Source organism: Antechinus flavipes, chromosome X (genome assembly GCF_016432865.1).
Source record: "Antechinus flavipes isolate AdamAnt ecotype Samford, QLD, Australia chromosome X, AdamAnt_v2, whole genome shotgun sequence".
Classification (NCBI taxonomy): domain Eukaryota; kingdom Metazoa; phylum Chordata; class Mammalia; order Dasyuromorphia; family Dasyuridae; genus Antechinus; species Antechinus flavipes.
In genome coordinates, this window is record NC_067404.1 from 79,836,577 (window position 1) to 79,849,669 (window position 13,093).

A 13,093-nucleotide genomic window follows, 5' to 3' on the forward strand; every position below is an offset into this window, starting at 1 on the left:
ATAGTGAGGTGAGGAAAGGTTTTATCTGAAGTAGAGACAGAAGGAGGGAGGGAGAGAGGGAATGCACTGATGCAGCTGGATGGCCAACTTCAAGGGAATAGACCAGCTCCTCCCTAGGAGGGATAGCATTAGACCACCCCATTTCTTGCCCCTCCAGAGCGAGTTAGACAGCAATGCTCTATGTGTCTTTCAGGCTTTTTGAAACCCTTCAGTCACTCTTCTGGTCGGTGTTTGGACTTCTGAATCTCTATGTCACCAACGTCAAAGCCAGGCACGAGTTCACTGAATTCGTGGGGGCGACCATGTTTGGGACGTACAATGTCATCTCCCTGGTGGTGCTGCTGAACATGCTCATCGCCATGATGAACAACTCCTACCAGCTCATTGCCGTGAGTACGCCACCCGGTCGGCACGTCGCGTCACACTTCAGAAACAAAAACACAAAACACAAAAGGTACCCTCTCCTCTGGCTGCCTGACTGCCAAGGATCACCAAGAGGACTTGGGTTGAAGTCTCCACTTGGTCGCTTCTTACCTGGGTGATTTCAGCCAAGTCCTCCTCTACCACACAATGTGGTCATAGTAGATTACCGCTCAGTTCTTTTCCAACTCCCAATCTCTGCTAGTCATCCAAATCTATTAACTGGGAAGTGGACTCCTAGACTGAGGAGCAGCTGCCTGTTTTACATCAGCTAGTTTTGAATGTAGCCATGCTTTTACTGTCTTTTCCCCAACAACGATGACAGAATTTGTTGCTTTGCCACACTCTTAGGTAAGCTATATTCAACAGTCATGTCGAGGACATTCAGCAGGCTTCCCTGATCTCTCTGGGTTCCTAAGCCACCAGGATGTCCTCCTACACCAGTCAGAAGGACCCTCCTGCCCTACTTTGTCCTTCCTCTGCTTAACCTCAAGAGTTCACTGGATCTTGTGGCCCGTTTTCCTTCTTGCCCTTTTCTCCTGCGTTCTCACAGTGAAAGCTTTCTCCTTTTTAAACTTTGGCTTCTGTGAGAAAGAACAGCAGGCACTCTGAGAATAGATTGTGGGCATTTAGCCATGGCAGAGCCTCCTTACTCTATCCACTGCACCACCCAGCTGCCTTTTAAAGCCATAGCCTTCTCCCTATCCCCCACTTCTACCTTTCCGACTCCTCTGTCTCAGAGCATTACTTCATCCAAGTAATGTCCACTGATTTTTGTTCCATACATTCTCACTTGAAGATCTGGATCAGCTATCATCTCTAGTTCCAGCTTTTCTGAGTGTCCTGCAGTTCTTCTCTGGCTCACATCACTTGTAGAAGTGCCTCTCCCTGCTCAAAATTTCTTATTTCTTAACATAAAAATAATCCTTTTTAAAACAGTGTACATCAAGTAATTTATAATAAAACATTTTCAACTTCTAGCAAGTGGATACACTCTTAACGAAAGTGGATGACTGTGAAGTATGGCCTAGTTCCTCGGAGGCCTTCGGGGTCAGCCAGAATCAGGATAAATTAAAGTCCTTGGTCTTTAGGGGGAGAAGCGAAGGAGACAGACACACTGCCACGAGCCTTGCCAATGATGTATCCTGGATTCTCTAGTCCAAAGTCACCAACTTCTCTCACCCCACCCTCAAATCCTTCTCTACGATTATCTTAACAGGAAACATTCAGTAAGCACCAAACAGTGAGAAGAGCCATTTTTCCAAACATATGCTGATAGAGTCATTGTCTCACATCGAATAGGTAATTAGCCTTAAGTGTTCGGTTGCATGACTGAGACACACCTTTTTCAGAGTTTCAGCCCTCTACAGATGAACACAAGCCATTTTTCTCCCAAGATCACCAACTATGCTGATATTCCTTTCCTTAACACAGAACAGTTACTTAGAATATTCCCTTTTTTGCATCATTTGCCTAATCATCCCCATACCATCGCGAGAAATTAAAGACCTTGACTTACACAGAAATATATAACTATCAACGGATATCATGGCTAAATACTTAGCTGTTTAGAATATGGAATTGTCGTGATAAGGCAGCCACTGGCAGGTGGCTCCCTTATCACAACACAGAATGTAGAATATTCTATATGTAGAATTTAGAATACAGAAAGGACTACTTATGTCACCTTATTGGAGTACTTATAGTAGCCTATAAGATAAAGATTTAATATTGTGTTCATACCGATCTTTTGAAATGATTAAAGAAATCTCCCATAAAAGAAGAATGGGACATAAGCAAAATTGAGCATTGAGCCAGGCAGGCTATTTCCCAGAAGAAATGTCACATTAAGGAAAGTAAGTCTGGAGAATCCCTGATGATCATACTTTGGGCATCAGACTCAGAATAGTGTCTGTTAACCAGAGCTCAGGTGAATTCTTCTCTCAAGAATCACTGATCTTAGATAACAAGTATTGACTCTATTTTCACAATTTAACTTGAAATCATGAGTACCCATGCTGAGTAGATGCTCTCTCATCCCCGAGTTCAGCATTACCCAAATGATTTTGTATGCAGACAACAACTTATGCGAAAAATTGGCTACGGTAAAGCACGTTTGGTTATTAATCACATTCAAATGGGTGTAAACATAGGCTCCTTTAAACAACGAGAACATCTTTAAAGTAACTCAAATAGTTTGTAAACATTTCTACACACATTAAATAAACATAAGTAAAATCAGATTTCCTGTTAAGGTGACACAAGATAGCTCATAAGTTACTTGTCTTCACTAACATCCTAATCCCTAAACCAAAAGAGATTCCTGACTTTAACCTCACAACTTAATAGATTTACAGCTTTGTAAATCTGATCATGGAAATATACTATGAGAATTATAAGTAGGGACATGTTTATAAGAGCATCAAAACGGATCCTCAAGACCTATATCACTATAAGTAGCCTAGCATATAGAACCAAGGAGACAGATTTTGTGTATGGAAAAATGAATTAAGAAGGGCGGTTCTTTAATTCTTTTGTGTTGTGGATTTAAGTCTTAAGAGACTGATGTAAAAATAATAAAAATAACAGGTGGTACAATGGCTAGAACACTAGCCCTGAAGTCATTTAAAATCTGGTCTCAGACACTTAGCAGTCACTTAACTTATGTTACTTAAATTGGAATTTATCAAAAGTTGGTGTCAATTGTCTTTATTTTTGCTTTAAGGGTGAATTCAGAGAGAGAAAGTTTAAAGGTCTAACCTCAGAAGAGTTGAGTGATTATCCTTTATAACATCAGGATAAGTTGTAAGCTGTTTTCAAGAAAGGGAAACACTTTTAGGAAGGTTTAAGTAAAAAACCTTTTGTGATTTTTAGGAGGACTGCTAAATGGTATTTGTAAGCTAATTAACTGTAATGATTTGATGGATGTTAATAACAATTACATTCAAACCTACTGTGATTAGCTAGATTTTATTGTCTGAGCAGAAAACTTTTTTGTGGGACTGTGCATTTTCTTTCTGAGTTTCATTCTTAGGTTTCCTGAGAAAGAAAGGTCAGCAGCTCAATGGAAGCAACACTTGAGCTCTAAGGCTAGTGAATCTGTTCATATCTATCTCCTTATATAGTATCATCATAATAAATAATAAATTTTACTTAAAATGAGACCATCGTAAGTTAAATTACATCTGTATCTATTTTCCAAATGTTATCATACAGAACCTCACTCTATAATTTCAATTATTCAGTATTATATTTTCCATAGGAGCTTTTAATTCCAAGTATTTCATATTATGAGATTTGCCGTTTTCAGCTAATCTGCTGCCAAAGACTTTAAAAGTGGTAGTGTTAGAATCGATTTTCATTATAATAAATTGTATCATACTTAGGAAAAAGTTCTTATCAGATTCTTCTTTCCACCATAAAAATTCCAAGTGGAACAAGAAGGCCTTAGAATTTGTGACGCCCTCCATTTTGACACCCAAAATACTACTTATATCAACTTTTTTCAGAGTTCAGTCTCAAAAGGACAGTCAGAGGAAATAAATGCTCAGATATAACCTAAGAAGATGGACATATATACTTGGGAGTACAGTTAGAATAGGTTCAGCAAGCAAATATGGCAAGGAATTTCTCATGTCCCTAGCTTAGGGATAGCTCTGTCTGTCCGTCTCCTGCTTGGCCGATTCTGATTCCCAGGAGTCTGGTGTCCTCTGAAGAGTGGGGGAACTCGAGCAAATCAAGATGGTTAGTAAAAATCATTAATTGTCTCAGCTTTACACTTTTCAAGAAAGCTTGACTGCCTCTTTGACAGAAACATTTTTCCAAATTCCAAGAAAACCCCAGATTCTAAATGGTGAAGAGAAATGATACAACAAGGAGACCGAGAATGTTGTATTGTTTCTCTTCACCATTTAGAATCGGGAGTTAACACTTGGTAATTTACAGATCAAGAGAACTGGATTTCTCTTACGATTTTTACCAACATTATTTATATTTTTTAAAAAAACAGCTTTTACAACATTAACATACATTTTAAATGAACTACTGAAATCCTAAAGTCATTGCATTTAAGGCATTATAATAACCCTGATCAGTGTCTTAAAAGGAAAAAAAAAACTTATTTTTGCAAATGTCAGATATATTGTTGGCAGGGGGGGTAAGCAAGACAGTTCTCTAGATTTAATTTAAATATGATCCAAGTGTTATTAGGTGGCTCATTAATTAACTTCAGTTGAGATGATAGGCTGTTTGGTCTGAGATGTTATCAAGCTTAGAGCTGCAGAAAAATAATCTTGTCGTTTTTCTCCAATTCCTCCCTCCCTGCTTTTCCTGTTCCCTTACTTAATAAGCTAATCTTAGCAGATCTCACACAGACATAAACACAGAGATAAACCAAAATGAAAAGTTGAAATTAAAATTTTCTTGAGAGAACTTTCTACTCTGCTTTTTTGTTAATATTTACCTGTCTGCCTCCTATGTCTTTTCAGAAACTTTCTTTTTCAGCTACATACTCCAATCCTATACTTAGTCCAATTCCTTCAACGCTTCTTAGCCCGAAAACCTTAAGAAGGCTTTTTAATTTAACTTGTAGTTTTTACAAGAGGTGGGACCTACAGCTTTCCTGTTTCATCCAGCCTTCTGATCCCAAAATTTCCTCAGGCAGCTCCCCACCTCTCTGTCAGCACACCCAAAAACTTAATTAAAACTGGGAATTCTTTTTAAAGCCTTCTTTGGAAAAGGCTTTCATTTGTAGGCACTCTATCCCCACAAGCCTGTTTGAGAGGACCCCATGCTGGTGAGAGTGAACATTAGAGAGCTGCAGCATTTAAAACAGATAAATAGACACAACACTGTAACCTTACCCAGATAAAATTTGGTTTCTGCTAAAGGGAGAGTCAGCTCACCATCAGAGTTCTAACAGAGAACTCTCTGTTAGGGTGGAGCTCCTGTTTAAGAATCTAGAGGTCAAGGCTCTGAGACAACAAAAAAGGTTGGAGAGATATTAATAAAGGGATTAAATCATGCAGAAGCTATAAGGTCAAGACAATCACGGTGGCAGGCTCACAGTGGACAAACTCTTCAAAGAGCAGAACACAACAGCTTCCAACACTTAATCTTATTGTCAGCAATATCCTTCAGGAGACTGATTTTTTTAGAATCAGGACTTTAGAAGAGAAGAGTTCTGATTCTCTCCAAATTATTGGTTACTGTAATCACTTCTTTCACATTTTACCTAAGATGTTGTAGAAATTTTATTTGAAAATTTATTTTCAAATAATTTTTTTTAAATCATGACTCTCAGTTAGTCAAATCGTCAACCAGAACTTCTCAGAAGAAATACAAGCTATCCACCACCTTCTGCAAAAATTCTATAACTCACTAGTAATTAGAAAAAAAATCAAACAAACAACTTTGAAGTTTCAAGATGAAAAAGGAAAATTTTGGAAGGCAAATGGAAAAACAGCTACTCATAAACGCATGGTTGGTGAAGTTAAGCTGGTTCAATCTTTCTGGAAAACATTTTGTAATCAGATCTTCCAATTTACAAAACCATGTGTCTTTTAACCCCAACAATACCACTCAACATATACCCAGATGAAAGTAAAAGATAAGGAGCTGTCCAAGGTAGACAGAAATATTTATAACACCACTTTTTGTAATAGCAAGGATTGGGAAACAAAGTAAATCCCCATCAACTTTTGAATATTTGAACAAATTGTGGAGAGAGAAGGGAGGGAACAGTTAAAAGAAAATGGAAAGAGGAGCTGAAATAGAAGGATGTTTAAAAGAGGGATAACTGTGGCCAAAGGAATACAAAAAGGACAATTTAAATTACATAAAATAGCAAAGATTTTGTATAAGCACAATCAATACAGCTAGAATTAGAAGAGAATCAGTTTATATTTGCAGCAAATATATATGAGAAAGGTCTCTTCTACAGCATAGAGATTTAATATAAATATTTAAGAATCAAAAGAAACACCAAGTATCTACAACATATAAAAGGACATTCTAAATCACCAATAATACAAGAAATGCAAAATAAAAAAGTTTGAGGTTCTACCATGACTCATGATTGGCAAACATAATAAAAAAATTAAAATGGCAAATATTGCATGAAAGACAAAAATATTTCCAGATGAAAGTATTTACTGCAGCACCTTTTGTGCTGCCTCCTCCTCCTCCTTCGCCTCTCCCCACAGTGTGCCAACCTTAAACCCTTTCTTCTCTGGCTGAAGATGAGTGCAGCCCCAAGAAGGTGTGGGTGTGTGTCCTGAGCCAGACAGGAAAGGGACTCATGGTAGCACACTGGCACGCCTCCACGTGCAACCGCCGCTGCCGCCTCCTCCACGCGCCACCACCACCTCCACGCACGCCTCCACTGCCGCCTCCACGCGCGCCACCTCCGCCGCCGCCTCCGCGCGCGCGCGCCACCTCCGCCACCTCCGCCGCCACCGCCTCCGCGCGCGCGCGCCACCTCCGCCTCCTCCGCCGCCACCGCCTCCGCGCGCGCGCGCCACCTCCGCCTCCTCCGCCGCCACCGCCTCCGCGCGCGCGCGCCACCTCCGCCTCCTCCGCCGCCACCGCCTCCGCGCGCGCGCCACCTCCGCCTCCTCCGCCGCCACCGCCTCCGCGCGCGCGCGCCACCTCCGCCGCCACCGCCTCCGCGCGCGCGCCACCTCCGCCACCACCGCCGCCACCGCCTCCGCGCGCCACCTCCGCCTCCTCCGCGCGCCACCTCCGCCTCCTCCGCGCGCCACCTCCTCCGCGCCCGCCACCGCCTCCGCGCGCGCCACCGCCGCCTGCGCCACCGCCGCCTGCGCCACCGCCGCCTCCTCCTCCCTGGCTACCCCCACCTTCCTCCATCTTTTCCCCCCAGTGTGCCAACCTTAAAACCTTTCTTCTCTCACTCAAATTGAGTGCAGTCCCAAGGGGTGGGTAGGTGTGTGCGTGCTTCTTTACACAAAATCACAGAAATGCCAACACCATTTGTCTCCCACCAGAAAGGTCACCCCCAAAACATACAAGTATCCTCAGACAAATTACTAGCCCTGCAATGACACACAAAGTCCACGGATGCTCCTCACTCTGATGCTGCACTTTCCTGCCCTCCACCACAGACTGTGGAGACTACCCACTTTCTCCTCTTGATGAGCTTGCTCTTGGTGAGTGCACATCCGTGCTGGAGCATTTGTTCCTGATGAGGCAATTTTCCTCGAGATTTTGCTCCCTTCCGAATTGTAGCCTTGGACAGCTGAGAATTCTGGAAGAGGACTTTACAACAAAAATGAAGCGTCCTCCATACGTCATCGTCTCCTCCTCCTCCTCCTCTGCTAAGATCCTTGAGAATCCCGACTCCATCATCTAGGTTGATACTTATGCCTCCTAACTATGTCATCAACCTAGCATATATACTTTTGTCCAAATCACTGCTCAAAATGACTTTTCACTAAAGACATCCTAACCACATTGATGCTGAACGATCAACCAATACTAAGATGGATAATTGTGGTTCTTAGAAAAAGGGTGTATTGTAGCCAGCAACAAGATCATATGATGATCAACTATGATGGACTTGGTTTTTCTCAGCAGTTCAATAATCCAAGGCAATCCCAATAAATTTAGGATAGAAAATGCCGTCTGTGGGGCAGCTATGTGGCACAGCAGATAGAGCACCAGCCCTGAAGTCAGGAGGACCCAAGTTCAAATCTGGTCTCAGACACTTAGCACTTCTTAGTTGTGTTAATTCCTTAACCTCAATTGCCTCAGCAGGAAAAAAAAGCAAAACCAAAATGCCATCTGCCATCCAGAGAGGGAACTATGGACACTGAATGGAGATCAACACGCACTACTTTGAAAAGACTACTTCTCGAAGAGTTCCTAGATGTATAACCAGAAGGAAATAGACTCTGGTTGTCTGGCTTTGGCTGTACATGGAGCCCTGCAGAAACTCTAGAAGTTCCTTTTGGTTCGAGAGCTAAGATCTCTTCTGAAAATAGTATGAGTTGATGGTTCAGCTTCAATGTGGGGGGTCTATATTGAAAAATTCCAGTGATCTATATTTGATGACACATGGGTGGTACTCGCCATGAACTGCTCTATCATGAAATATCCATATACACAAGACAGAAACAGTTGTATGGGAAGAGCGTGCCACTCAGACAGGAGAGGAGTAGGGAAGAAGTACCAACACAAGCCCTGTCTAGCTATGGGTCTTGTGCCCAATCCCAGTACTTCTATACCACAATCACTGAGTAATGTTGCCCCAAAGAGAGTTAAAGACGTGGTTCAAAGTTCCAATGAAATCCAGTAGTGCCAATCTGAAAGGACAACGAATCATCCTGGACTTATCCAGCATTCACTAACAGTCTGGGCACCGAGGTGCCACAAAGCTGTGCCAGTTGCCAGATTTAGGCAAGAGAGTAGATCGCATATGGAGGACATACACTTCTTCCCACATTAGCTTGTCAGAGGAACCCTCATGGTATGAATATCCCCTGGCTGGGTAACTGCATAGGATACTGTAGGATGTCTTTAGCGAAAAGTCATTTTGAGCAGTGATTTGGATAACAATATATATCTAGGTTGATGACATGGTTAGGAGGCATAAGTATCAACCTAGATGATGGAGTCGGGATTCTCAAAGATCTTGGCAGAGGAGGAGGAGGAGGAGACGATGACGTATGGAGGATGCTTCATTTTTGTTGTAAAGTCCCCTTCCAGAATTCTCAGCTGTCCAAGGCTACAACTCAGAAGGGAGCAAAATCTCGAGGAAAATTGCCTCATCAGGAACAAATGCTCCAGCACGGATGTCCCCCACCCTCACCGGGGGTCTTATGTGCACTCACCAAAAACAAACTCATCAAGAGGAGAAAGTGGGTAGTCTCCACAGTCTAGAAGACCCGTGTCTCCAGGAAAGACATCATCTCTATAGACGAATCTGGTTTTTTCTGCACCTATGAGAGAGATTGCATACCCAAAGCATTTCCTTTTTGTACAAGCTGCCCAATAACCCATGTCATGTTAAGTGTACCATTACTAGACATGGTCCTTCCTTTAGAATGCAAGAACTCACTAGGTCTGAATCAAACCTATTATATTATTATTATTATCATTATTATCATTACTATATATCATTATTGTATTATAATCGAACCAATTATTAACTTCCTGCTCTCTGCACTCCCAGTTTTGAAAGGCTTATCAGAGCTAGTTGACAGGGTCATCATGAGGGTCAAGTGAGATAATAGGTGATGGTAAGTACTTTACAAACCGCTATCAATCTTAGCTACTCTGATGGTCCCTAACCCCGATTCCTAGAATCTTGAGACTTTCTGAAGGAGGTGGAGCTGGTTATGAATTTGAAATAAGAAAGAAAGAAACTGACAGAAAATGGCTTTGATTTCTCCTCTCCCCATCCCACTCCCTTGCTATCTTACGGAGACAATGGTTCTTAGCCTGGGAGACAATTACAGTATGGATATTAGGCTGGGACAAATGCCCAGTGGAACACCAACACGTGATTGGGACTGTCTACTCTTTGGAAATACACAAATACAATCTCCAACTAATGAGCTACTTGTCTCTTGACAAACCCAGCCATTACACATGGCCTATCAAATGTGCCACTTTCTTGAAATATTGAAACACCCAAGAAACTAATTAAAATGGGCTTAGTCACAGAACTCTGCAAGACGAGACACACAGCAAACAGACTCGGTCAATTCGGGGCTTGGGGGGAGGAGAGGGAAAGTCCTATTGCAGCCTCCCCCTTCTGCATCCAAGATTCTGAGAGATTTACCTTGGTCCGTTCCCAACTATGGAACACCAACCTGTTTCCTTTCACAAATCCCCCATGGGTCTTAGCACCCACGATATTATAGCCAAAGAAGTCGGCTGGCTTTGGAGTTAGTGGAGCTGTGTTCCAGTCCCAGATATTCTCTCTCACTGTCTCAGATGACTCATCTACCTCTCCGAGGAGGACTACATAATGACCGAGGTCACCGTGTACTCCAAATCTATGGTCCTAGGATTCTGCGACAAGGCAATTAGTCACACATGGCCTAGGATAAAGTACAAAAAGGGAAACTTGTTCTTTGTGGTGTCATCTACCTAATCCTTGGGCTTCTTCTCTCATATGCAGGATCATGCAGACATTGAGTGGAAATTTGCCCGAACCAAGCTCTGGATGAGTTACTTTGATGAAGGGGCCACCTTACCACCTCCCTTCAATATCATCCCAAGCCCCAAGTCCTTCTGCTACCTGGGCCAGTGGTTCCACAGGCACTTTTACGCCAACAGGGGCTCGGCAAATAACGGAAGGAAGCATGGCAACCTGAAAATGTTCACTGTAAGGCTGCTCCTTGGGGGAGAGGGGGACAGTTCATAAAATCAGGCTCAGTGGTAACCTCCCCAGTCCTGGGCAGCACCTACTCTCTCTAGCCTGTAGCTTTGAGTACATGGCCTACTGCCTTCCTTGGCCCTGGGGAGAAAGTGGTAATTTCCTGGGGGGGGGGGGCTGCCAGCATAACACCCGTGTTCATTTGTGATTCTAGGAACGCCATGCTGACAGCTTGATTCAAAATCAGAATTACCAGGTAAGGCCCTACAACATCAGGCAGCAGGACAAGAGCTCCTGACCAGCTCCCACAGTCTGGAAGCAACATCTGCTCTGGTTGTATAACACCATTTCTGCCACGAGCAGGATACTCCAACAGGCTGGGGGCTCATCTTGGGCTTAATTTTCCTCTCCACGTAGACTGATTTTGCAATTTAAAACCTACCTTTATATCACTCTGAAAATGGAATGCACGTAGAATGTTAGCACCTGAGAGAGGAAGTGACTTCATCCAGAAAGAGAGAAAGAGAGAGAGTGAGAGTGTGTGAGTGAGAGAGAGAGAGAGAGAGAGAGAGAGAGATTAGATCCAGTGGAAAATAAAATTAGAGGCTTAGCTCTCCCTCTGTGGCTACGCCAAAATGCAGATGTTAATTCAACAATTGGACAGTTTACTTTGAGATGCTCCAGCAACCCTGAGAACCCATTCCCATTTCCTCCCAGCAGAGAATAATCACACTCAAATGTCATACAAAGGGTGGGAGAATTGTCAGGAGACTCAGCAGTTAGTCTTCCTATACAAGATTAGCTTTTACTTATTATACAGATGGCTCCATGTTATTGAGGATAAAGGGCAAACCTTGAAGTCAGGAAGCCCTGGGGGTGCAAGTTCTTGATACATCCTAGCAGGTTATTTCATTTCTCATTGATCCCAGGTGACTCTCTAAGCTCATTAAGTCCAGATGTGTTCCCTATCTGCATCAGTGAAAAACTTTTCCACACTGAGAGTTCTCTATAGAGATCCAAGGGTCCAAACCAAGGGTAAAAACTAGGTCTGGCTTCCTGAGCAAGAAAAGCAGAAAATACCTGATTTGGGAGGGGTTCTCCCCCCCCCACACACACACACACACACTATTGTTTCCACAATTCCCTAGATAGTTTTAGGAAACAAGAATATTCCACCAACATTTCCTGACAGCTTCCATGGATTCAAATGATGAGAGTCAGTGGCAGCAACTGAGGTTTCTTGATTACCCCAACTGTTCTGCAAATATAAAGATGGTCCCACTGGAATTAGCCTTAGACTGGATCATCAGCAGTTACCCAGCTAGGGGATATTCATACCATGAGGGTTCCTCTGACAAGCTAATGGGAAGAAGTTCAATAGGACAAGACAGGTGGGCATCCAGGAGGAAGGATGGGGATTCTTCCGGCCATCTAGTCAGCACCCTGGACAGGGACGCAATAGCAAATTTAGATAAGACATTGTCCCATTGCCCACATGGAAGGTTTGTCTAGAAGGGGGTAGAGACAGCTATTCTTAGTGTAAGAGGAGCTCTTAAGTTCAACTCAGTGAATCTGCGTTCAAATGCCAATTCTGCCACTTACTGAGCAAAGTCCCCTCTCCCTCTCCACAAATCAGTTTCTTCTATGAAATAAGGATTGAACTAAAAGTCCTATAAACTCTAAATTCACGAATACACACCCATCTAGTGCGATAAACATTCAAGTGCCCAATCTGTTCAAGGCACCCAAGGATATAAAAACCAAATTTTAAAAAAAAACATACATCTCTGCCCTCCAGTAGCTGACATTCTACCATGGAATATGTGATCTGTGGCCCAGAGCCCTTTGCAGCTACCATTTGATCCAGAACTCACCTACCTCTCCTCCAGGGCCTGTTGTACTTTACTGTGCCCAGAGTAGCTCTCCTGGTGATAGCCCCACCCCCAAGATTCAAAGGCTAGATAAGTCCCAGGACCCCTCCCAGACCTGATCAGCTCTACCTCAGGGACCCCTTTGGTCACACTTGAGAGGCCAAAGCCCCAAACTCGAGTCCCTCTAGTCACAATATTATACTGTACATGCACTGGACAGCAACAGAGTTAAGTGCCACGGGAAACACATTTGAATTAAAAAGATGGATTTGGCAGGTAGCTTTAGGAGTCTCTATCCATGACCATGTTCTCCAGACCCAAACAGAAGCTCCACTGGTACAGTTGAGATTCAACCTATTTCTGCTGAATTCTTGGTCAACTACTATAGCAGAGAATCCCAGGATGAGAGCTAGCTAGGCAAGAGGAAGGAAGTGAGTGCACTTTCTGCTTTATGTTCCAG

The 13,093-nt window shown here is 43.0% G+C and overlaps 1 protein-coding gene across 1 annotated transcript in view; it reads left to right on the plus strand.

Annotated features, from left to right (window-relative positions):
* Positions 1-13,093, plus strand: part of TRPC5 (transient receptor potential cation channel subfamily C member 5) — a 79,617-nt gene that overhangs the window by 58,378 nt on the left and 8,146 nt on the right. Inside the window, exons 6-8 of the mRNA XM_051968152.1 lie at positions 194-389; positions 10,565-10,771; positions 10,977-11,018. Coding sequence (XP_051824112.1) covers positions 194-389; positions 10,565-10,771; positions 10,977-11,018 — 445 coding nt within the window. The remainder of the gene's footprint in view (positions 1-193; positions 390-10,564; positions 10,772-10,976; positions 11,019-13,093) is intronic.